This window comes from Rana temporaria, chromosome 2 (genome assembly GCF_905171775.1).
Source record: "Rana temporaria chromosome 2, aRanTem1.1, whole genome shotgun sequence".
NCBI lineage: Eukaryota > Metazoa > Chordata > Amphibia > Anura > Ranidae > Rana > Rana temporaria.
The window spans coordinates 310,286,956-310,312,852 of NC_053490.1; the positions used below are offsets into that span (position 1 = coordinate 310,286,956).

Sequence of the window (25,897 nt, forward strand, 5' to 3'; positions counted from 1 at the left end):
TATTGAACTTAATTTTTCTCGCCTTGTCGTACGTCTTGTACGTCACCGCATTCTTGACGTTCGGAATTTCCGACACCATTTGTGTCACTGTGTGTATGCAAGACAAGTTTGAGCCAACATCTTTCGGAAAAAAATCCAAGGTTTTGTTGCCGAAATGTCCGATCATCTGTACGTGGCATAACAGGCATGAATTGGCTGGTCAGAATGCATTTTCCTGCTTCTAAAAAAAAGTCTGTGGCTGGGGTAACAAGTCACTGCATTTGCATTTATTATTATTTTTTTTTGCAAAGGTGAACTTATCCTTTAAGTGATACACACACAAAACATGTTATTATTTAGACCTCAGTTCACCCCAATTCCTGCACCTTCAGGCATCAGATCACCCAAGTTCTTCTGCCTTCACACCTCAGATCACCCCAATTCTCACATCACTGTAGTCCCCTTCACACCTGCTCTCCTGCTGTATCACATTGTACTCCTGTTCATCACTGTATCCCCTTATAAACCAGTTGCCCACTGTACTTCCTACATACCTGTTCCCTACTGTGCTCTGCCCTGCACATCTGTTCCCCACTGTACACCCCCCTGTACATATGTTCCCCATTGTACCCCCTCCTGCATATATGCTCCCCACTGCACACAACACCCCCGAACATATATTTCCCACTGTACACCCCCATGCACATATATTCCACACTGCACACCCCCCTGCACATATGTTCCTCACTGTACATCCCCCTGCACATCCCCCACACATATGTTCCCCACTGTACACATGTTCCCCACTGTACACCCTCCTGCATATCTGCTCCCCACTGCACACAACCCCCCTGAACATATGTTTCCCACTGTACACACCCATGCACATATATTCCTCACTGCACACCCCCCTGCACATATGTTCCTCACTGTACATCCCCCTGCATATCTGCTCCCCACTGCACAACCCCCCCGCACATATGTTCCCCACTGTACACATGTTCCCCACTGTACACCCTCCTGCATATCTGCTCCCCACTGCACACAACCCCCCCGAACATACATTTCCCACTGTACACACCCATGCACATATATTCCTCACTGCACACACCCCTGCACATATGTTCCTCTCTGTACATCCCCCTGCATATCTGCTCCCCACTGCACATCCCCCACACATATGTTCCCCACTATACACCCCCTGCATATCTGCTCCCCACTGCACCCCAAACCTCCCGCACATATGTTCCCCACTGTACATCAAAAAAAAGAAAAAAAGGGGAGGGCGCACTGACCTAGTGCATTACCATAAAAAGGTTTTATTGAATAAAATAAAAGCAAAAGTCTTACTCACAAAGAGAGCTTGAATACACTCTTATCTAACAATCAGACTGGTCTCTTGGTTCCTGTCAGCAAGACCTGATGATACCAAGGATCGGATGGTACCCCAATGGCGGAAGGGCTGAAGCGTTTCTGGGGCGCACCCCTTTCTTCAGAGCCTAGATGTCCGTCGGACATCATCTTTTTACAATTTGGCCAGTGAACCAACAGTTTGATAGTGTAGTGTGTGTGCTTCTTTTTTCACAGTACCACAATGCAATGTCAAAGTGCACCCAAACACTTCAAAACCACAACCACACATTCCCAAAACCTACTCCCATCCCTTTATCCTCAATTATTCCCAAAATATGTTTCTATGCACCTGAAAATCATTTAGCTGATTAAAACTGAAAACAGGGCTTAAAAAGTTTTGATAGGGTTCTAGAAACATTTTGGAGCTATTTAGGTTTATACCTCTTGTATGTAAAAGTTTGACAATATATTAAGATTTATTTGCATGTCATATACTGTACAGGACATATTTCCAAGAAATTTCCATAAAGGTATGTGTGTTTCTTTACCCAGGAGAATTGCTGAACACAATGAAGAAGTGCAGCGCCTTTATGAAGAAATGGAGCAGCAAATGCGAGAGGAAGTAAAGAGATTAACCCATGAGGTATAGAAATTTTAGTTTGAGGCCTGAGATAATCACCTCAATGACTTTAACCTTAAGGCTACTTATTTAGTTACATAGTTAGTCTGGTTGTAAAAAAGACAAAAAGACAAAAAGTCCATCCAGTTCAACAAAAGACGTCAACAGCGCGGTTCTCAGGTGCCAACTGGACGTCTTTGGACGTCATTTGAAATGCATTACCCGCGCGCGCCACTGGGGGGCGCGCGGCGGGTAACCACTGTGCCGCCGCATCGCTGGGGAGCCGATGCGTGTACCTGGCGGCCGCGATGTCCGCCGGGTACACGCGATCGTCGGTGACACAGCCAGTAACAGCAGGGACGTGGAGCTCTGTGTGTAAACACAGAGCTCCACGTGCTGTTAGAGGAGAGACCGATCTGTGTCCCTTGTACATAGGGACACAGCATCGGTCACCTCCCCCAGTCACCCCCCTCCCCCCACACAGTTAGAACACACCCAGGCTACACAGTTAACCCCTTCCTCACCCCCTAGTGTTAACCCCTTCCCTGCCAGTCACATTTATACAGTAATTAGTGCATTTTTATAGCACTGATCGCTGTATAAATGTGAATGGTCCCAAATTTGTGTCGAAAGTGTCCGATACGTCCGCCTCAATATCGCAGTCCCAATAAAAATTGCAGATCGCCGCCATTACTAGTAAAAAAAAAATAATGAAAAAAAAATCATAATTCTGTTCCCCATTTTATAGGCGCTATAACTTTTGCGCAAACCAGTCGCTTATTGCGATTTTTTTTTTTTTTACAAAAATAAGTCGAAAAATACGTATCGGCCTTAACTGAGAAAAAAAATATTTTTTTAAAAAAAAAATTGGGATATTTATTATAGCAACAATTAAAAAAAATATATATATTTTTTTAAATTGTTGCTCTTTTTTTGTTTATAGCGCAAAAAATAAAAACCGCAGAGGTGATCAAATACCACCAAAATAAAGCTCTATTTGTGGGGAAAAAAGGACGTCAATTTTGTTTGGGAGCCATGTCGCACGACCGCGCAAATGTCAGTTAAAGCGACGCAGTGCCGGAAGCTGAAATTTTGCCTGGGAACGAAGGGGGTTTATGTGCCCAGTAAGCAAGTGGTTAAAGGAATCTGCTGAGCTGGACAGAACCACATCTGAAGGGAGTCTATTCCACATTTTCACAGCTCTTACTTTGAAGTAACCTTTTAGTATTTGGAGATGAAATCTCCTTTCGTCTAGTTCTAAAGAGCCCCACCTTGTTCTCTGTGATGATCTTAAAGTGAATAATTTAACATCAAGTTCACTATATGGACCACTTAAGTATTTATATATATATTTATTCATATCCCCCATCAATCTCCTCTTCTCAAGAGACAATAAATTCAGTTCCTCTAACCCACAGGTGTCAAACTGGCAACCCTCCAGCTGTTGTGAAACTACAAGTCCCATGAGGCATTGCAAGGCTGACAGTTAAAAGCATGACTCCCTCAGGCAGAGGCATGATGGGACTTATAGTTCTACAACAGATGGAGGGCTGCCAGTTTGACACCCTGTCTAACCTATTCTCATAGCTGAGCTCCTCCATGCCTCTTATCAGTTTGGTTGCCCTTCTCTGCACTTTCTCCAGTTCCCCGATATCCTTTTTGTGTTTTTTACTTAGCATTTATAATTTTTGGTCTTGCTAGTCATAATGAGGAACACCATTCCAACTGGGCCACTAAGGCCAGAACCACCAGGGGTGGTTCTTTCCCTCAAGAGAGTGGTATTCACAATGTTTTGTAACATGGCAGCAATCCCTTAGAAAACCTTGTAACATGGCAGTGATGACTGAATCCCCTGTAACTTAGCAATGGACATTCGTTGTATTTTCTCCCACAGTCTCATGTTACATGGCAGAGGTTTCTCAGCCTTTAGTAAAATAGCAACTCTCATAACAATTTTTTAAGCATTTGCAGCCTGACACCTGTATCTCACAGCATTTTAAAAAATAAGTTTAGCTTTTTTTTTTTCAAAATTATACTTACCTAGGTGGATACAACAGTGCTCCAATGCTGCATCTTTCCCCACCGGGTCTTACGCTGAGAACTGAGCAATCTTTCCATGCTGGTTGCTCATCTCTAAGTGCTCCCTGAGCAGAGAGCTGGTGACTGTCAGTCACCAACTCTCTGCGCTGCCCCCCCCCCCAACTCATTGGTGCACTGGGCTGTGGAGGGAGAGGCTGGCTCAGGTTTTCAGGTCTCGCTGAGAGGCTGAGCCAGATGCCATTCCAGGCTCCTAGGTGGATCCCGACCATATGGACTCTGTGCTAACAGCCAACAGCAAACTTCAGCCTGCTGCCTTCTGAAAACAGGTCACAGGAGTGCAGAACGAACTGCAGTCCTGTGATCCTCAGGAGAAGTACAGCTAAACAAGCAAAAGGAGTACTTAGGATATAATTACTGATACAAATTCTGTGATAGTTAGGTTTCATTGACATTCGTTGACTTCAAAGGGTAGTAAGTAAGGTATGAACGAGCTGCAAATCTGAAGGCACAAACCTTGCTGTCCCCCACAAGCCACTTCTATCCCACAAAGTAGCCCTCTGAACAATACAGGCTGCACAGCTCTTTAAGAAACCCTGTCACCGGGCCATTCATAGAAACACAGGAAGGAATACCAGACAAAAACTGGATGAAAGCTTCCAAGATCATTTTAATTGTTGGTAAAGAGGTCATATAAAAACAGATAATGCACTTCAGGGGTAACAGCACTCCTCCATCAGGGCTCAACACAGGATAAAACTTGGATGAACTCAAAGTAAACAGTGACCTCACAGATCTTTATTAAAACCAGTATTGCACACTTCTCTTAACAGCAGTTGCTGAGCAGCAATGGCACATCCTGTTGTTAAGCCCTTATGAAGTAGAAGTGGTGTTGTCCCTGAAACACATTGACTGTATTTATATGAACTTTTTACCAACAATTGAAATTATCTTGGATTTCTGGTTTTGGGCTGGCACAATTGGTGTCAGTGGGAGGAATTGTACCCCATCAATGGTGTCAGTGGGAGGAATTGTGCCCCATCGTTGGTGTCAGTGGGAGGAATTGTGCCCCATCACTGGTGCCAGTGGAAGGAATTTTGTGTTGTTGTTGGCGTCCTTGGAAGGAATTGTGCCCCATCGTTGGTGTCAGTAGGAGGAATTGTGCCCCGTAATTGGTGTCAGTAGGAGGAATTGTGCCTAGTTGTTGGCATCCTTTGGAGGAATTTTGCCCCATCATTGGTTTCATTGGGAGGAATTGTGCTTCTTCATTGGTGTCAGTGGAGGGGATTGAGCCTGATTGTTGGTATCTGTGGACAAAATAGTTGCCCAGGGGCCACTGTGGGATCCTGGAGTAGTGTTTTCTGCAGTGATTGTAAATATATTGTGATTTCTGTTAACTTTATGACTATAAGGCTCGGTTCAAACTGCTGTGATGGCAGTCATACAACTTTGCCTGCAACTTTGCGCTGTGACTTCCTTGCACCTTGGATGCTATTTAGGAGCCTGTACAATGGCTGAAATCGCACTCAGGTCAGACCGAAGTAGCGCAGGAACCTTTTCTAAAGTTGGAGCGACTTGTGTAGCATCTCTTATAGGGAAGCACTGTATTTGACATGTCATGCGACTTGGGGGTCTCACAAGTTGGATGCCATTTTGGAGCAGTGTGAACCGAGCCTAACAGGGCAAGGTAACTGTTGTCTGTGCCCCAGTTAGGGAGATTCAGCCTCTCTACTTGTCCTGATGACTGGAACTCAGACTGAAAGTGGAGGAAAATTGTACATTTTGAATTGTTACTAGAAAAGAAAAAGGGAGAAAATCTTATAATAGGGACACCAGTTCAGATGACCCCAGTGACAACCAAGGATTTCCCTCATTTTGGAAGGATTTTCTCTTACTTCCTGCTGTGGCCATGGGACAGAAAGTGAAAGGAAATCTCTACATAGGACACAGGTAGCAAAAAAAAAAAAAAAAGAAACAAACAGAAGTTCTAACCCTCCCTTACGCTATCCAAAATGAAAAAAAAAATGGCTTTAGTTGTACTTTACCTTAAAAACATATGGCGTGCAAGAAATAAAGGTTTAAAATGTAATTGGGTAATTTGAAGTTAATTTGTTTTTGCTAAAGATTATAACTATGTGACACGTATCCTGCATTAGGATTGGCCAGTTATGATCAACTTTTTCATATGTTTTAGAGTAGAGTTTTGTAAATATTTCTAGTTTACACGCATTATTTTCAAATCTTCCAAAGTTTCAATATTTAATTGATATTTCTTGCTCAGAGAGATACCCGGAGCAGTATTCACAATAAAGAAATGAAAAATGTGATAGATGTGAAGAACACAGAGGTGCAGCAGCTGATTTCTGTTCAAGACGAGGTAAGACATTAAAGCATAGACTATGTAAAACTGGAAGAAATAATTACATACACAGGTTCAAATGTCAACATCCAAAACTAACTACTGTGTTCTGTGTTCATCTCATACAAAGCTGAAACTACTCAAATTATGTTAGTTAAACAAAATAGTAAAGCAGAGTTGAGAAAAGTACCCTCCACTCCTCGTACTAGATGTTCTTCCTTCTCTAGTGTGTGTCCTGATTCTACTTTGCGGGAAGGTGCATCAATGTCTTTTACAGCTAATCAGGTGAGTAAACAGTTGAGGAGACTTAAGGCAGGAATATCAGCAGGCCCTGATGGTGTTAGCCCTAAGGTGCTCAGGGCATGTGCAGACCAGCTGGGAAGTGTCCTTCAGTGGGTCTTTAACCTCAGCCTGAATATACGAAAGGTTCCTGTGTTGTGGAAGACATCCTGTCTTGTCCCTGTGCTAAAGATACCACGTTGTTGTGGCTCCAAGGATTATAGTCCTGTGACTTTGACCTGCCACTTCGGAGAGACTTGTTTTGCAATAGTTACGACCCATAGTTAGTAAATATTTAGACCCTTTGCAGTTTGCCTATCAGCCGAGACTGGGAGTTAAGGATGCTATCATCTTCATGCTGAATCACATGGGTCGTGGTTTTTTACTTCTCCAGTGCTTTTGATACTATCAGGCTGGATCTCTTGGGTAAGAAGCTATCAGCGATACAGGTTGATGTTTCCCTTGTGTCATGGATTGTAGACTACCTGACAGGGAGACCGCAGTATGTGCATTTGCAAGACTGTGTATGAGATAGGCTGATCAGCAATATTGGGGTTCCACAGGGGACACTTCTCTCTCCCTTTCTTTTTACTGTCTCTACCACTGATTTTAGTTACCAGACAGAGTCTTGTCATCTTCAGTGTTTTTTTGATGGCTCTGTGTTTGTGGGATGTATCAGGGATGGAGAAGAGTCTGAGTATAGGACTGTGTGACAAAGACAAAGGAGCTAATTGTGGACAAAGGAGTTACAAATATCTGGTGGTACACATGGATAATAAACTGGACTGGAGCAATAACACTGATGTGCTCTATAGGAATGGCCAGAGCCACCTCTATTTTAGGGGACTGAGGTCTTTTACCTTCTTTTACCATCGGCCAAACAATGCTTAAGATGTTTTATGAGTCTGTGGTGGCCAGTGCTCTCCTGTATGCAGTGGTATGCCGAGAAAGCAAGCTTAGGGTGGCTGACACCAACAGACTCAACAAACTGATTCACAAGGCCAGTGATGTTGTTGGATTAGAGTCTTTAACAACAGTGTTGGAGAGGAGAATGTTGTTCAAGGTACGTTCAATCTTGGACAACTCCCCCCACCCACTCCACAATATGCTGGTCAGTCTGCATCAGTACCATCAGTGACAGATTCCTTTGCAACACAGAGCGAGAAAGGAAATCATTTTTGCCTGTGGCCATCAAGTTATATAATTCTTCCCTGTGAGGGCTGGAGAGGAAGATGTAAATATGGTTTACTATCAGGATTTTTATGTAGTTTTTATAGTATGTTGGTATTACCGTATTTATCTTGCTATAACGTGCCCTGGCGTATAGGCCACACCCCCGAACTTGAAGGAAAATTCCTGAAAAAAAAAATACTTACAGTTTGGATGCCCCTCGTCCATCGGCGGCCTCGTCCGGTCCGGCGTCCTTCTGCGGCCATCGTGGTGTCCTCCCCGCTCGATCCCCGCTTCCCGCGCTGTGTTTGAACCACTGCGCCGACGTATACTGAGCGCAGTACACTCGTGTATAGTCGGGCAGGCTCGGCTCCTCTTGCGTAAAGGACGTACAGGACGCACAGGACGTGACCGCGAGAGGAGCCGAGCCTGCCCGACTATACCCGAGTGTACTGTGCTCGGTATATGTCGGCGCAGTGGTTCAAACACAGCGCGGGTATCGGCGTATATCGCGCACCCACGATTTTGCCCTGATTTTCAGAGCAAAAAGGTGCGCGATATACTCCGATAAATACGGTATTATTATTTGGGGGGAATGCTAGAGAAAGAGGTGCATTTTTTTGAATTTTGGTAGTTTGATTTTCTGTTATTTTTTAATCTGTGTTATTTATTATATATTGTTTTTAATTGTATGGATGGTTTATTAGAGTGAAGTTTGATTTTGTTTTATTGGTGATAATGGTTGTTATTGGAAATGTTGTTATGTCTCTGTGTCTTGCTCTGTTCATTGTTGTGATCTTGTGTTGTCTTTGTTGTGTGTGGGATGTGTTGCAATAATTTCCATGGGATTAAGAAAGTATTTTGAATCTGAATATAATATAACAACAATGTATTACTGCTAAGTTTCTTATCCAAATGCATATGTGGTATGTGGTAATCTGGGCACACTTGATTTTGTATCAGTTTCTTACGGTCACCTGCACAACAGAGCTCAGACTTGAGGGGGAGAGGCAGCAATAAAAACTAGCCCGCTGTGCTACAACATCCATGTGCTAACAATGATCATGGTGATAGGAGGAGAGAGCAGAGTGACAGATAGACAAGGTTACCAGTCTGTTGCTTTCTCCTTTCACTGTTTTGTCACAGTCTGGGAGCAGAACAAGACCTTTGAGCGTTAAATAACTACAACACAGAAAATTCGTTATTTTTCCCTAGCTGCCAGTGCTTTGCTGTGTGGTAGGCTATGTAAATCTTAGGACTGGATGAGCAGAAACACATATCATTTGACAGGTAAAACCAGGGCTCAAGTCCTGCGGGAACGTGTGGGAACGGAGTCCCTGCACTTTTTTCACAGCAGGAATGCAGTTCCCTTTGCAGGACTAGAGCAGCCGAGAGCAGCCGAGCCGCCCAAGCCAATCCTTCACTACACGGCGATGCCCAGCTCGAGTCACTATCAGGGGCAGGCGAACCTTAGTAATCCGCGAGTTAACTTGCTTAAAGTTCTTTCTAAATCCCGCGATAACTCGCGGCAGACCTCTGCAATGTCTCCTGGGAACAATGACAAAAGCTCCCAGGAGACATTGCGGCATCAAGGAAGTGACGGAATACCCGCACACTACCCAATGAATCCATATACAGGAAGCGGCCAGTAACATAAAGGATTACTAAGGTACGGTGGATCAAAAAAAATAAAAACATTCGGTTTAGTAATTATGCATATGAGCGTATCATTTTTTTATCCATCCAACAAACAGACTTGTGTATCCGAGATACAAGCACCCCAGTTTGACCCCACGAGTAGGCTCCTTAACGAGTGAAACATATTCAATTCTTGGATGGACTAGTCCGTTTGTTGTATTAATACGTTGGAGCTGTTAGAGAGACTGGTTCATACCTCCCAACATTTTGAGATGGGAATGAGGGACACCTACTATCAAACGTATGTATGCATAAGACACACCCCCTGCCACACCCCCTTAAAGGAGAATTAACCCAAAAATAAGTTAATAAAATCCAGAAGGGCTTTTTTTTTTACCACTACTATTCCTTTATCTTGGCTTTTAAAATTTAAAAATTAGCATTTGAATGAAAGGTTTATCACTTTTTGAAAGATAAAAAGTGCATTTTATACACAACTATATAGATCAGACCAAAATGGAGGGACAAATGAGGGGGGAAGAGGGACAGAGGGACATTGCTCCAAATCAGGGACAGTCTCTCGAAATCTGGGACAGTTGGGAGCTATGCTGGTTTAGTGACCGACAACTACAGAGAACTGTGGAAACTTGGAGATCAGAGTCTGTAGTGGAGCATCTGTTTTTTGTCCCCCATTCTACAAAGACACTTTTCTTGTTAAATGGAGAGCTATAAAGTATATAATAATGGTTTTATTAAGTTAAACTTCTCTTTGTATAACATTTGCAAAGGATATAGCATTTACTGTGGGTATGAAGATTATGCATCTTTACTACACACCAGGCATTTCAGGCTCATATGCTGAAATGCTGAAATGCAAATATGGGCACATAGTTAGACCCATATCAGAAAGGGATGTAACTGATTAAGCCAGAATGACGCAATTGTTTTATCCAGTTAAGAGGGCCTATATACAGTTACTAAAACAGCAATACTGGAGGACAGTTAACATTCTGCAACAACTGCATGAAAGAACTGTATGCCATTATTTTTTAAAGGAGTATATATGTCTACTTCTTCTGCCAAATTTTACTACATCTATTATATCATGTGCCACTCATATTTGTTCTACTCTAACAGCTGGAACGAGAGCTCCACAACCTCCGCAGCACAGAGAAGGTTACAAAATCCGAGAATGAGAAATTAAAACGTACGAACCAAGATCTGGAACATCATCTGGAGAAAATACGCGATCAGCTGTCTGAAGCCCAAAGCTGTTTGGGTGAGATGAAGCAAAAAATGATTCAGATCGAGGATGAAAAGTAAGAGAAAAGCATTTGTTAATCATTCAACCTTTATTATGCATCTTGATAAATAATAAGTACATATTGTAATGTTTAATATATGTTCAAACATAAAAACCCTAAATATAATAAAATGTAATTATAAGTGCCTGGTTCCAAGCATGGGCATGACATTATTGCATCCAACAGTGCAGTGTATGCTCTTCTTAATAAGTTACTAGGGGCAGCCATATTGCATTGCCTGATGTTGTGGCTAGGCTTAACTTTCATAAAAGCTAGAACCTGCATACTAAAATTTGAGGGCTTCCAGGATGCCCTATAGCCCTACTGAGGTTAGCAAGTAGGAACTGCAAGTAAAAGGTGGTGCCTGCTATCACCATGTAAGTCATTTTTTTTTAGCTTTTAACAGAAAAAGGGTATGCTTTTGAAAATTTGAAGACGTAGAATGGAATTTTTTTCTTAAACAAAATAATTTCTAACAGTGTATGTGGTTTGAACTACTTTCTAATGGCATACATTAAGCTATTGAATGTAGTGAGAAATTTCGTACTAATTTCTGTACAAAAATCTACTAGTGTAATCCCAGCTTTTCTATGCATGGGGGAAAAAACATATTTGCTCATTATTACTTATGTATGCTGTGCTTCCTGCTTAAAGCAGTTGTAAACCCGCATATACATTTTTTTTTTTTTTTACACCTGCAAGGCAAAAGCCATAATGAGCTAGTATGCACCGCATATTAGCTCATTATGAAATACTTACCTCGGAACGAGGTAGGGAACTTACCTGGTCCACGCAGAGCCGAGCCGAGCGTGTCTTCCGGGATATCGCCGCTCCAGCGCTGTGATTGGCTGGAGCGGCGATGACGTCACTCGCACGCATGCACGCAGGAGATTTCACTCCTGCATGGGTCGGCCGGGCCGGCCCTTCAGCCGAGGATCCCCCCTGCGCATGCGCCGCTGCAATCAGCGGCACATTGCGAGGGGGATATCTCCTAAACCGTACAGGAGATATTCTTTATACCTACAGGAAAGCCTTATTATAAGCTTACCTGTAGGCAAAAGTAAAAAAAGTGGGTTTACAACCACTTTAACCTCCCTGGCGGTATGATTCTGGAAATTTTTTTCATGGAAATTTGGTGATATGTATTATAGGCCTGCAATTCTTAGTAATTACTTACTTAAACCTGACCAAAACAAGACTCTAGTAGACATCCCAGATGTGATAAATTTGAAACACAAACACATGAATTATAATTAATCAATAATATAATTTTATTCAATAAAGCAATGAAAAATAAAGAAATTCGTCAAAGAAAGAAATTCAATACACATCCAAAGTGTGAAACAGTTTGAAACAGGGAACTAGACAAAGTCCGACATTGCAATCTGGGCAATAGTACCTTGATTCTTTTCAGCCTTTTTTCCCATTTTCATCCCTCTTGGAGCAGCAAACGACGCACATCCTGGTAGGCGCTAACTTTCGTGCGGTTGGCGGTACAAATTCTACAAAATGACGACCTGTCAGGCGTTCTGGATTCCCAACGTCAACAGAGCGTCGTCCGGGTCTGTTAGCAGATACTGATGGCGTTGGGTGATTGATAAAGATCTGCTCAGCCACCTTCCATATAAAGTCAGAATGAACAAGAGGTATGTTCATGTTTTCTTTATAAAGAATATAAGCGTTCCAAAGACATTGTTCAAGGAGATGCCTGAAAATCTTTTTATAGTACTTCTTTTGTTGTTTTCGCATCGCCGGGTAAAATGTCATTGCCTGATCGGCTCGGTCGACACCTCCCATTGTGTGGTTATAGTCGATCACGACTTGTGGTTTCAGCATATCTTTTCCGTATTTTGTGCGGACCATGGTAGTGGAGGTGCTGTGCACAGTGCTCATGAGACACACGTCCTTTTTGTCTCGCCAGCTCATTGCCATCATTTTACCCTTTTGAAAGGCAACCATCTCTCCTTTTTTTAATTTCTTCTTGCCAAACGTAGATGGCATGTCACGCCGGTTTGGCCTAATGGTACCATACCCATCCGTTTTATTGAGGAGCAAAACCTCATAAAGTTCCGGTGACTTATAAAAATTGTCCGTTGTCACGCAGTATCCCTGGTTCAGTAATGGGTCCAGCAGTGAAAGGACAGACGATGTGGCCATCCCAGAGCGGCTGTACCTGTGATCGAATTTGGTACCTTTCCCGGTGTAAATTACCGCATTCCATATATATCCGGTGGAAGATTCACAGAGCATATAAAATTTTATGCCAAAGCGCGCTCTTTTGGACGCAATAAATTGGATCCAACTCAGGCGTCCCTTGTAGGCCATCAGACGTTCGTCCACACTGACATCCCTTTCTGGCACATAGGTCCGCTGAAAGTTGGCGACAATCATCTGGCACACCTCCCAGATTTTTTTAAGCTTTGGCGCAGGATGCGTGGCCTCGTCAAATTCTTCGTTGCTGGCGAAGTGTAAGTTTTTCATAATTAGTGAAAAACGATACTCGGACATCACAGTGCCAAAAAATGGAGTGGCCAGCATCTTATTGGTGGTCCAGTACCATTTCTGGAGCGGTTTGCCCACCACCCCCTGAAGGATGATGAGTCCCAGAAAATTCCAGATGTCCTCCTCAGTGACCGGTTCCCATTTTCTGGATCTGGAAAATCTGCCACGCAGCGTAGCAGATTGCTGATCGTGGTAGCGATTGGTCTCCGTCACAATTTTTAAAATTACCTCCTCAGATAGAAAAAGTTTCAGGTACGCCAGAGGGTTGTCGGCCTCCACATCAACCTTCATCCCAGGAGATCCAGTAAATCGGAACCTCGGGGGCGCTGCCTGGTCCGCATCGCTGTCTATAGGGCACCAAGTGCGCACATCACTCAGGTCAGGTGCGGGATCATCGGCGGCGTCACTTTCTGGATCAGTCTCAGTGTCAGATCCAGATGATAAATCTCCCCACCATTCACTGTCGCTCTGATCTGTGATCAACTCTGTGTCGCTGCCGCTATCGCTGTCGCTCAGCAGATCCAAAAGCGCATTTGGAGGACAGCGCTTTTTTTATGCCATTTTTTTATAGGGATTTTATATGGTTTTATTAGTCAAAAATGACAATGGCAAGGGGCACTGAAAGGGCACTGTGTCAGTTTTCAAGGTGATACAGTGTAATCCTCTCAGATTACATTGTATCACCACCTTTTTATGTGTTTGTGTTGGTGCAACTTTTGAATTTCCCTCCCAGTTCCGTTCCCATGCACCATTGCGGTGCAGGGAACGGAACCAGGAAGTTAGATGAGCGATGGACGGAGCGGCGGGTGTCTCGGCGGCGATCACAGCAATGATAGATCATCGCTGGATCGCCTGGAGAAGGTAAGGAACACCGCTGCGCTCTCTGCACATCCACCCCGAGCGTGACTCGGGGTTACCGATCGTAACATAAAAAACCAACCCCGAGTCACGCTCGGGTTTACCGCCAAGGGGGTTAATAAGGCGGCACAATCACTGGTTCTCTCAATGCAAGTCTGACTGCAATCATTCTGTTGGTGAGGGTGAAAAAAATAATCAATAGAAGTGTAGCACTACCCCCGTAGGAGCTGCTGAATTAAATTTGGGTCTGCCGTTACCTCACTGTTCATTGTATCAGAACCGGGAGTCTGTATTGGAAAATAAGTCCACAGATGTATACACCAAACACCTAGTCTTGTTCTTTTCCAATGCTTTTATTAAACAACTTGCAGCGATAGAGGGTTACCAGAGATTCAGATACCTTGTTTGCAGATCACGGACACTTCCTAGGATCCAGAGGACAAACGGCTTCCAGCACTGGATCTCGCAACCACTGGATAGGCCTCTCTCACAGCCGGTGCGATGTGTGGACAAAGTCTCTGCTACAGATTTAGCGAATACAATGGAGTTGTTGCACAATCCTCTGCCACAGGATTGCATAACCAAACAGTTCTTTCCAAGTTAAAGGAAACAGCTACACAGTACCAGAGTCTCTAAGTCGTCCAGCAGTACTGTGAGGTAGATTGGTTGGAATGCGTCCTCCAATTGAGTCACCAGACCCCCTTCTGAGATACCAGCGGTTCGCTCTGTCCTCTCCTGGAAAAGGTCTCCCCCTGGCTCCTCCAATTGCTCGGCTTCTCCCTGCAGGCAAGACAGGACCACACCTGGACCAGTAAACCCCAAAAACTCCTGGGCCTACTTCCATTAACACAGCCTCGGGCCAGCAGGCCCCGAGGCAAAAGAACCGCTATGACATACCTTAGGCCAGGAGGGCCATCAGGTCAGAGAGAGACAGAAAATGGTATCTATCCCTTAAGTATCCTTTCCCAGAATGCACAGCGGCAAGAACACTCCCACTGGGCTGCCTCTGGGAAACGAGTACTGCTGTATTTCCAACGCTGACCTGTGGTGACAGCAACACCTACTGTCAAGTGGGAAATGCACACAGCACAGCTGAATTAGAACAGAAGCAAGAATTTACATAATCACTCTGAGCCATTTACAGCTCAGATAACCCCGAAATTTACACATAGCGTCTACTCAACAGGAGCAGGGCGCTACAGAAGGAAATTCTATAATTTTCTATATGTTACAGTCATGGAAATATGGTTCTATCAACTGTGTAAAATGATGGAAGCTACATAAAAATCATTCTCCGTATTGTGAAAAGATATGCTCTCAGCAAAATAAAACATATATTTTTTATGTTATTATAAAGCAAATATCTAAGAAGAAAGGTATTTCAAGCCTTCACTTCACAAATATATTTTTTAGATGTTTACAGCTATGAAGTCATACATTCCCTTTCTGTAATGTAACGATCTTAATGTCAGCCTTTCCGTACACATTTTTGTTAAAAAATCTATGGGTGCATAGCCAGCTTTACTCTATGCATAGAGAAAAACTTTATGTGCTCATTATTATTTATGTATGCTTTGCTTTCTGTTTAATAATGCTGCACAATGACTGGTTCTCTCAGTGCAAGTCTGACTGCAGTCATTTCGTCTGTGTGGTTGAAATTTTATCTAAGCAACTGAGAACAAAGCAATATAAAGAAGCCAATAGAAAAAAATTATAATTCTCTATATTTTACACAGTCGTTGAAATATAGTACATTAAAGAAAAAATCACTGTAATTTTCCTTTAACCATTTTCTATGTTGTGAAAAAGATGCTATACCCTGAAGAAAACAAAAAAAAATGTTGATGTTATTACAAAACAAATAACTAAGTAGAAAGGTATTCAAAGCCTTCGCAAGCCTTCTGTTTAATCTGTTTATAGCTATATAGTCATACACTCCCTCTCTGTAATGGAACTATTGTTAATGTCAGCCTTTCCGTACAAATAGCTATTTCCACCCTTAAACATGTGGTTGGGGCAGTATGTTTTTCTATTGTTGGGTTTTACATTACTTGTCCTACATCAAAGTGGGTGAGGTTGTTTGTTACTGTCAGTATCCAGATAGAAGCTTTAATCAGGACTAGGCTTATGTGCTTTGCATTGACCTTAGACGTAAATGTGAACTTCCTGTTGCAATTTTGAGCTGGTAAACAGGGTGCTTCTGACTCTATCAACGCCACATATTGTAATGTCCAACATGTGCTGTGCTCATTAAAACGTGTTACTAACAATGGCCCTGTTAATGCAAGTGTTACAGCTTCAAAATGTGTTCCCAGCAATAGCTCACTTACTCCAATGTTTACAACTTAAAAACGTGTCCCCCTACAATAAACCTCTTACTGCAACTATCACAGCTTCAAAATGCATCTCCCCAACAATGGACCTCTTACTGCAATATGTATAACTTAAAAACGTGTCCCCCTACAGTAAACCTCTTACTGCAACTACTACAGCTTCAAAATGCATCTCCCCAACAATTAACCTCTTACTGCAATATTTATAACTTAAAAACATGTCCCCCATCAATAAACCTCTTCATGCAACTATTACAGCTTCAAAATGCATCTCCTCAACAATGGACCTCTTACTGCAATATTTACAGCTTCAAAATTTGTCCCCAACAATGTACCTCTTACTGCAATATTTATAACTTAAACATGTGTCCTCAACAATACCTCTCATACTGCAAATTTTCCAGCTTAAGGCTAGGTTCACACCATTACAAATTAAATTGTGGTATCCCTGCATCTGATTTGCAATAGCAGGAGATTTTTTACCGGCTCTTTATGGAGCCGGTTCACATATCTCTGCAGCGGGTCCAGTGTGTCTTGCACAAAAAACGTTCGGGCTTGAAACGGTGAACCAGCACGCTCTGGACCCCTGCTGTGAACCGCATGCGGCTCATATGTGAACCGAGTCTCAAAAACATGTGCCCAATATTAGCCCTGTTACTGCAACTTTATAGCTTATAAATGTGTCCCCCAATAATGGCCTCTTACTGTAACCTTTACAGCTTAAAAATGTCTCCTGAACAATGGCCCTGTTACTGCAATTTTTACACCTTAAAAGTGTGTTCCCAACAATGGCTACCTTACTGAAACTTTTACAGCTTAAAAACATGTCCCCCAATAATGGCTCTGTTATTGCAACTTTTGCAGGTTAAAAATATGTCCCCAATAATAGCCCTGTAAGGCTCGTTTCACACTTTTGCGATGCAAATCCACTGCGGGTCCCCGCATCACGCCCGACCAGCACAGCAGTTCACACTGCCATATGCGAACTCCCGAGAGTGTCAATACATTGTTAATGACACCCCCATTTCATCTTGCATATTGCACTGCTAACTGACAGTTCAGACATGGATCGCATGCGATACGATTCTAGTACGGACTAAAAAAAGGGTCATGTGAGAGTATCTGTATGGCTTAAATTGCATCGCACGAACATCGCATGTGATTTTCACTTCAGTGCAGTGCGAATCACATGCAATCTCACAGAGCGCACTGGTGTGAACCAACACTTACTGTAACTTTAATAACGTAGAAACATGTCCCTAACAACAGCCATGTTACTGCAGCATTTATAGCTTAAAAATGTGTTCCCAACAAGGGCCCAGTTACTCTAACTTTACAGCTTAAATATGTGTCACCCACAACGGCCCTCTTACTTCAACTTTTATAGCTTAAAAACATGTCCCCAACAATGGCACCTTTCAGGGGGGGGGGTGGCTATTTGTTTATGAAAAGTACCTGTCCCCACTGTTGGGTGGTCCCCCTCCTCCTTCCCCCGATGCCGGGCCATTCACAAAGCATGCTTCCCGTATACGCAGTAGGGAACCGGCTGTGAAGCCGGTTCCCTTACAAGGAATGGCCAGAGAGCCAATTGGGGAATCAACTGGATTTGGCAATGATAATCTCATACCCGATTTATTTTTTCCTATATCTTCTGGGCAAAGCATTGTGAGAATTTAATTTAAGGATTGATATCAGGCAGTTGTGTTGATGTTATGCATTATTTTAATACACATTTGATTATTTTTACTATAAAAACGAAATCCTAGTTTTATATTACATTTGCATGAAATCGTGTATGGAACCATAGACTACAGATTTCTAACCTATGTGTTTTACGATTATTAAATTGCAATCTCTGAAGCAGTGGTGGCCTGCTTATAAGGGACGCAGGGGCGTCGTCCCCCTAATCCATGCGCCAGCCCCTAACCTTCATGCAGGGTGCCTGACACATTTCAATGTTGTTTTTTTTTATTTATTTTTTTGAAGAACATGTTAAGAGCCTGTTGCCTCGTAAACATGACCAGTTTTCCTGCCGCGATTCCCGGCGGTCTTTTTCCCGGCAATTTCCCTATGGGAAACACTGCGGTGGAGCATACACACCGCCAGGATTCCTGGCCAAAGCTCTCACTGCAGTTTTCCTGATGGGAAAACCTCTGGTGTGTACACGGGGAAAGGGTTTTCCCCCTGGGATTCCCGGCTCTAATTGGCTTTAAAAACTTCAAGAACTGATTCAAAAATGTTTTAAATATATACAGGAGTGGTCACTGATAAGCTTCTTCTGAAACTGTTGGTTGGCAGTATCTGTCTTCAATGTCCTGTGAAAGATAAGACATATAGGTCAGGAACATCTCAGTAGTGTCAGAAGTCCTTATCTACATACCTGTTCTGGGTCAGGGCTTCAAAGTGTTGATGCAAATTTTCCAGCATGACAGCCAAGCAAGTACCATTTTCAGAAGTGAGCAATGGCAGCCTTCTTGTTTCCCTCACTACCTTTTTTTTCCCAAAACACACCTGTTACTGTATATTGTTACATGTCAGCTGGTTATTACTGGTAGGTCTACTATTTTTCTATATTTTCTGACGCAGTGTATGCTATATGTAGCACTATCCCTGCAAGGGCTGCTGGAAACTGGACCCCCTAATCATACAAAGCCACCCAACAAGCATTTTCCACTTGCATCCACACACAAGAAATCAGTCCCTAGGCTTGTTTTTGTTGTTTTTATTATGGGGGTAAGAACTTGGATAGGGTGAAGGGATTCATGGGATTCCCAGCAGATGTTCAAAACAGCAAAACCTGGAGACAATCTTCCTCACTCTGTACAAAAATCCTGAAATTCTTCCTTCTGTACAAAATACAGTCCTTTGAGGATTAAGAGCAAAAGTCCATTACAGACTAAGGCCCCGTACACACGAGAGGATCCATCCGCTGAAAAATCTCAGCGGATCGGTTTCAGCGGATAGATCACCTGGTGTGTACGTTCCAGCGGATATTTATCTGCGGATATTTCCGAATTCCAGCAGATAAAAATTTGTAGACATGTCTACAAATCTATCCGCTGGAATCGGAACCAGCGGATCGATCCGATGGTCTGTACAGACTCACCGGATCGATCCGTCCGAACCCATCCCTCGCATGCGTCGTAATGATTCGACGCATGCGTGGATATCCTTATATGACAGCGTCGCGCACGTCGCCGCGTCATCATCGCGGCGACGGCGCGACACGTCACCGCGATGGGAATTCGGCGCGGATTTCAATCCGATGGTGTGTACACTCCATCGGATTAAAATCCTCAGAGGATTTATCCGCGGATACGGTCCGGCGGACCGTATCCGCGGATAAATCCTATTGTGTGTACCAGGCCTAAGGGCCCTGAGCCCATCTGGAAAAATAGCACAAACTTGAGGTGACTGGTTGCAGGAGTATATACCCTCCTTCTACAGAACTGGTCCCAGCTCCACTACTCAGCAGGTCCTGCCAGCCCTCCTGGTTGTTCTGGAGAACTCTCAGGGCAAGGATGAAGGGGTTAAGCACAATCCTTTCCCTCCTAGCTGGCTACAAATGGCAGTGGTTCCCCTTTTGATTCCCTGAGTGTGCTGATGTACTCATACTGTCCTTCTTTGCTCCCACTGCTCCCAGGTGTGGTCCCAGTCAAACCGCACAGCTGAAAGCATCCTTCCTAAGCCAGCCCAAGCCTCTGGCCTGTAGGTATGGACCCCCCTCAAACCTAGAGGACCCCTGCTGGCCACCGACCATCTCCTCAGCACTCCATCTCCATCTTCCACCCAACTTACTCTTCTGTGTTACTCATCCATATTTAAGGGCTGGCCCAGCCACCATGCCAGTATCCAGATTTGGGTCTCATCCCCCCATCCACTAATCTCTAGAAGTTTCTACAAACTTCCAGAACAAGGGGAGGGCGCCAGAGACCTGCCTCTGTGAGTCGCACAGCCTGACCTCAAGTAAACCCTGACCTAGATTCCAGACACACAAGTTAACCATGAGTCATACTATGTTTTGCCTGTTCTCACACTAGTAGCACACTAGAGGGTGCTACATATAATTAATATTAATCATTGTGTTAGTACTGTAGTATTGTACTCCTGTACTCATTAACCTCTTGACCACTGGGCACTTAAACCCCCTTCCTAACCAGACCAATTTTCAGCTTTCGGTGCTCTCACAATTTGAATGACAATTACTCAGTCATACAACATTGTACCCGTCTGAAATTTTTGTCCTTTTTTTCACACAAATAGAGCTTTCTTTTGGTGGTATTTTATCACCTCTGCGCTTTTTATTTTTTGCGCTATAAAATAAAAAAGACTGAAAATTCTGTAAAAATAAAAAAAAATTCTAGTTTCTGTCATATTAGCAGGTTATTTCTCACACACAGCATATGCATACCACAAATTACACCCTAAAACACATTCTGCTATTCCTCCTGAGTATGGCGATGCCACATGTGTGAGACTTTTACACAGCGTGGCCACATACAGAGGCCCAACATGCGGGGAACACCATCAGGCGTTCTGGAGCACCAAGGCAAATTTTGACACTTCTCTCCTACATGTAAAAATCATCATTTATTTGCTAAAAAATTACATAGAAATCAAAACATTATATATGCTTTTTTTTTCAAAGACCCTAGAGAATACAATGGCGGTTGTTGCAACTTTTTATCTTTCACGGTATTTTCGCAGCAATTTTTTGACCACGTGCTTTTAAAAAAAAAACTGTTTTGTGCTTAAAAAAAAAGAAAACAGTATAGTTAGCCCAATGTTTTTGCATACTATGAAAGATGAAGATACGCCGAGTAAATAGATACCTAACATGTCACCCTTCAAAATTGCACACGCTCGTGGAATTGCGCCAAATTTCGCTACTTAAAAATTCCCATAGGTGACGTATTGCAAGGTATTGGAGTATTGGGGTATTGTGGAGTATTGGGGTATTGTGAAGTATTGAGGGTATTGTGGAGTATTGAGGGTATTGCAGAGTATGGGGGGTATTGCAGAGTATGGGGGGTATTGCAGACAGTATGGGGGGTATTGCAGACAGTATGGGGGGTATTGCAGACAGTATGGGGGGTATTGCAGACAGTATGGGGGGTATTGCAGACAGTATGGGGGGTATTGCAGACAGTATGGGGGGTATTGCAGACAGTATGGGGGGTATTGCAGAAAGTATGGGGGGTATTGCAGACAGTATGGGGGGTATTGCAGAAAGTATGGGGGGTATTGCAGACAGTATGGGGGGTATTGCAGACAGTATGGAGGGTATTGCAGACAGTATGGGGGGTATTGCAGAAAGTATGGGGGGTATTGCAGACAGTATGGGGGGTATTGCAGACAGTATGGGGGGTATTGCAGAGTATTGCGCAGGGAGGGATGGCTGTATTTGTGACTGCATTTGTCACAGATCCAGCCCACAGTGCTGCTGCTGCCACCCGCTCCCCCCCCCCTCTCCTCTCGCACTGTACCGATCGGTACAGAGAGGAGAGGGAGGAACCAGCGTCATTACATGATGCCGGTTTGTTTACAAGTAGGGTTGAGCGAACCCAAACTGTAAAGTTCGGGTTCGGTACGGACTTTGGGTTTTTCCCGAACCCGGACCTGAACCCGAATAATTGAAAAAAGTCCGGGTTCGGGTTCGGAGTTCAGGTATGTTTTGGCGCGCTGCACGGCAGCCAATCGCCATTCGTTTTACTACTGTGACTGGGAACTGATCACAGCCATGCCTACTTATGGCATGGCTGTGATTGGCCAGTGCAGCATGTGACCCATCATGTGACCAGCCTTTATATTAGATCGAGGCACACAGCACAGATCGTCACTCTGCTTCACTAATGATAGGGAAAGGCTGCTGAATCTGCTGCTTAGGGACAGTGTTAGGTGTATCCTGCTCCAGAAATCTCAAGAAGCACACTTTATTTCTTTGATATCTGCATCATCTTATGGTATCTGGCTCGTTGTCACTGTGCTTCACTTATGATAGGGAAAGGCTGCTGTTGCTGCTTAGGGAAAGTGTTAGGTGTATCCTGCTCCAGAATTCTCAACAAGCACTCTTTATTCCTGTGACATCTGCTGTGCTTCATATAGTTTAGGAATTTTGTTCAGCTATAGGGGCAGTCAGCAATCTATAGGTGACTCTGAATATTTCAACAGCACTGCACCTGTGCACCTGTGATATACTGTGTTTTTCTGTCAAGTACATAGTTCAGGGACAGGTTCCAGAAATGTTCCTATAGGGGCAGTCAGCAATCTATAGGTGACTCTGAATATTTCAACAGCACTGCACCTGTCCCCTGTGATATACTGTCTGTGCAGTACATTGTTTAGGGCTGGCTTCCTGCTTATTGCTATAGGTAGAGAAATATATAGGTGAATCTCTGCCTATTTCACCAGCTTACACTATTTTTGTATTTAAAATTTCTCAAAATTAGGGCAAGACCCTAAATTTGAGAAATATATAGGTGAATTTCTGCCCATTTCACCAGCACTCCACCTGTCCCCTGTGATATACTGTCTGTGCAGTACATTGTTTAGTGCTGGCTTCCTGCTTATTGCTATAGGTAGAGAAATATATAGGTGAATCTCTGCCTATTTCACCAGCTTCACAGTAGGCAAGGTGTTCTTTTCATCATAGGCCTTGTTCTTCCTCCTCCAAACATAGTGTTGATCCATGGGCCCAAACAGTTCTAATTTTGTTTCATCAGTCCACAGAACACAATCCCAAAACTTGTGTGGTTTGCCCACATGACTTTTGGCATACTGCGGTCGACTCTTCTTATTCTTTGGAGACAGCAAGGGGGTGCGCCTGGGAGTTCTGGCATGGAGGCCTTCATTACGCAGTGTGCGCCGTATTGTCTGAGCAGAAACTTCAGTACCCACATCTGACAAATCTCCACTCTACGCTTCAGGTAGCGCACAGCAGTCAAAGTCAGCATCTTCTTTCTGCCACGACCAGGTAGCGTTTCAACAGTGCCCTTTGTCTTCAATTTTGCATTTACTACTGTATTACAAAACCAATTGATGTCATATTAGTTGCATATGGTTCTTTATGAAGTCCTTGTAGGATTTCATTCTGAATACAATTACAAATGTACACTAAATTCCCTAAAACCCTTTACAGCATTGGGGGGTTGAATAATTTTGAACAAAACTGTATGGACCTCGTCCTCCAAGGTCAAAATCATTATATTTTTTATTTTTATTTTTTCTATGCCATTTTGAGTTATTTCCCTATCCACATTTATTTGCAGAGTACTTGCCATGCTCTTCCCGACATTTTGCTGCCATTTGCAGCCCTCCAGCCCTTTCCCTTAGTTTTTTAGAGACATTTTTGTAGTCAAAAGTCCGGGTCCCCATTGACTTCAATGGGGTTCGGGTCCGGGTCAAAGTCCGGTTTCAGGTTCGGTCCCGAACCCGAACATTTTCAAGTGATTTGATGGAGCAATCACGTGGTAAACGGACGCTATCAGCGGCAATTTACCACGATCCGTGATGCGCCGGGTCTTCTAGACCCGGCGCTCACAGATGATTCCGGGAGCGCGCCCCAGGGGGCGCGCGAGTGAAGGATTCTGGGAGGACGTCCCAGGGACGTCCTCCCAGAATAACTCCACCGCGCTGTAGCAGTATTTTCGCTATAGCGCGGTGGGAAAGTGGTTAAAGGATAGGTCATACACTGTAAATATAAATGTAGTGGGCAGCTATTTTCTTTGATGGCCCTGATTTAAATTTAGAGGTTTGTCAGAGGATTAGTTACCTTTGACCTATTTTGTTTTCAAATTTGGACCTCTGTTCCAGCCGTGGCTGTTCTGCAGGTGACCACTGTTGTTGTCTGGGGTGTCAGTTCCACCCCAAGCCAAGGGTGGCAGCAGTCAGATAAAGGTGTGTTGGGTATCCTTTCTCAGCGGCCAATCAGTGAGGGTTGATTGCCTCACTGTGCATGCTGGGAGGGGTATTTAAGGACAGACGTCACAGGTTCTGGATTGTCGTTGTCTGCCCTGGGCAGTCGTCCCACCACCCCTGTGTGTGGCCCTTCTGGCCGGTGGTGCACGTTCAGAGTTTCCTGACTCCGGGACCACGTTGGTCTGTAGTCGTGCCCTGCTGAGCAGGCCTAGTAGTCAGACTGGGTCTGCAATTGCTGAAGTGGTCGTGCGCTATCCATCCAAGAGGGAGGAAGCCGTCGAATGAAGTACCTGTCTGGAGAGCACCCAGCATGAGGCTGGTACACTCAAGGGAGGCCTGAACTTCATTGAAGGGTCTATCACTACTGAAAGGCTGAGCAGTGATCGCCTGTCAGTTGCCTGATTTCACAAGTTGCTACTTTGAGAAGAGATCTGGGTGCTTAATCTTAAAGTGAGAGGATTCTGGACCGATCATATCTCCACCTTTGAGAAGGTCAGTGACAAAGACTTACCAAGGTTCCGTGTGACGCCCTGGCTGCTAGGACTAGTGAGAGAGGCCTATCCAGGGGCACACTACCCACTCTGGCTAGAGTGGCGACGAGAGTTTATGTCTGGAAGCAGGAGTGCTTCCTATCAAGTTCTACACCTGAATCCACTACCTCTACCCTAATTTACCTCTTCAACCTATTGTTCGTTCTTTTACCACGTTTGGTAAATAAAGCAGAGAAAAAAGAACGCAACCGTGTGGACATTGACTTTGTTTCAGCTCTCATCCAGTACCCTAGGCGGTGGAGAAATAGCGTGCCACCCAAAACAAATCAGCATCTTCTTCGGGGGTAGTGCTACATAAAGTTTTGTGACAATGACACAAATATGATTAATACAATTTTCTTTTCCTTTATACTGTCCAGATGTTATCGTTGTCCTAACTTCAACATTTTTTTTTCTTATCTTTGCTAAACAATTGTATAATATAATAAATCATTGACAACATTTATTTTTTATATACTTGTTTTTCCTAGAGAGGCAACAGATCATAAAGAGTCCATGGACATTTCAAGTGCTCAGGTATAGTACTCTTACTTACTTTGAATATTTTAACAACCATCCATTATTACTCTGATTTTAAAGTGGAGCTCCACCCACAAATGGAGCTTCCGCTTTTCTAAACCCTTCCCCCCTCCGGTGTCACATTTGGCACCTTTCAGGGGGGAGAAGGTGCAGATATCTGTCTAAGACAGGTATTTGCACCCACTTCTGGGAATACGGTACTGCGCCAGCCACGCCTCTACCCGCAGCTCCCGTTGTCTTCTGGGAAACACACTGTTCCCAGGAGAGAGCAGGGACCAGTGATGGCATGGCGCTCTACTCGCAACGCTTCACTTCCCGATTTCCTAACCGAGGATGGCGGCAGGTGCAGCCGAGGGATGAGCGATTGCTTGTCCTCAGCTGACAACATCGCGGGCACGTTGGACAGGTAAGTGTCCGTTTTTTTAAAAGTCAGCAGCTGCAGTATTTGTAGCTGTTGGCTTTTAAAAAAAATAAAAAAT

The 25,897-nt window shown here is 43.8% G+C and overlaps 1 protein-coding gene across 5 annotated transcripts in view; it reads left to right on the top strand.

The window, feature by feature from the left end:
- The window catches only part of LOC120927002 (ras-related protein Rab-44-like), a 136,773-nt gene that overhangs the window by 35,027 nt on the left and 75,849 nt on the right, over nt 1-25,897 (top strand). For all 5 annotated transcript variants that reach the window (XR_005747018.1, XM_040337375.1, XM_040337374.1 and 2 more), the window contains 4 exons: nt 1,885-1,975; nt 6,270-6,365; nt 10,572-10,753; nt 25,370-25,415. Coding sequence is in view for 4 of the 5 variants with exons in the window: in XM_040337375.1 (XP_040193309.1) it covers nt 1,885-1,975; nt 6,270-6,365; nt 10,572-10,753; nt 25,370-25,415 (415 nt within the window). In the remaining variant the exon portion in view is untranslated. The remainder of the gene's footprint in view (nt 1-1,884; nt 1,976-6,269; nt 6,366-10,571; nt 10,754-25,369; nt 25,416-25,897) is intronic.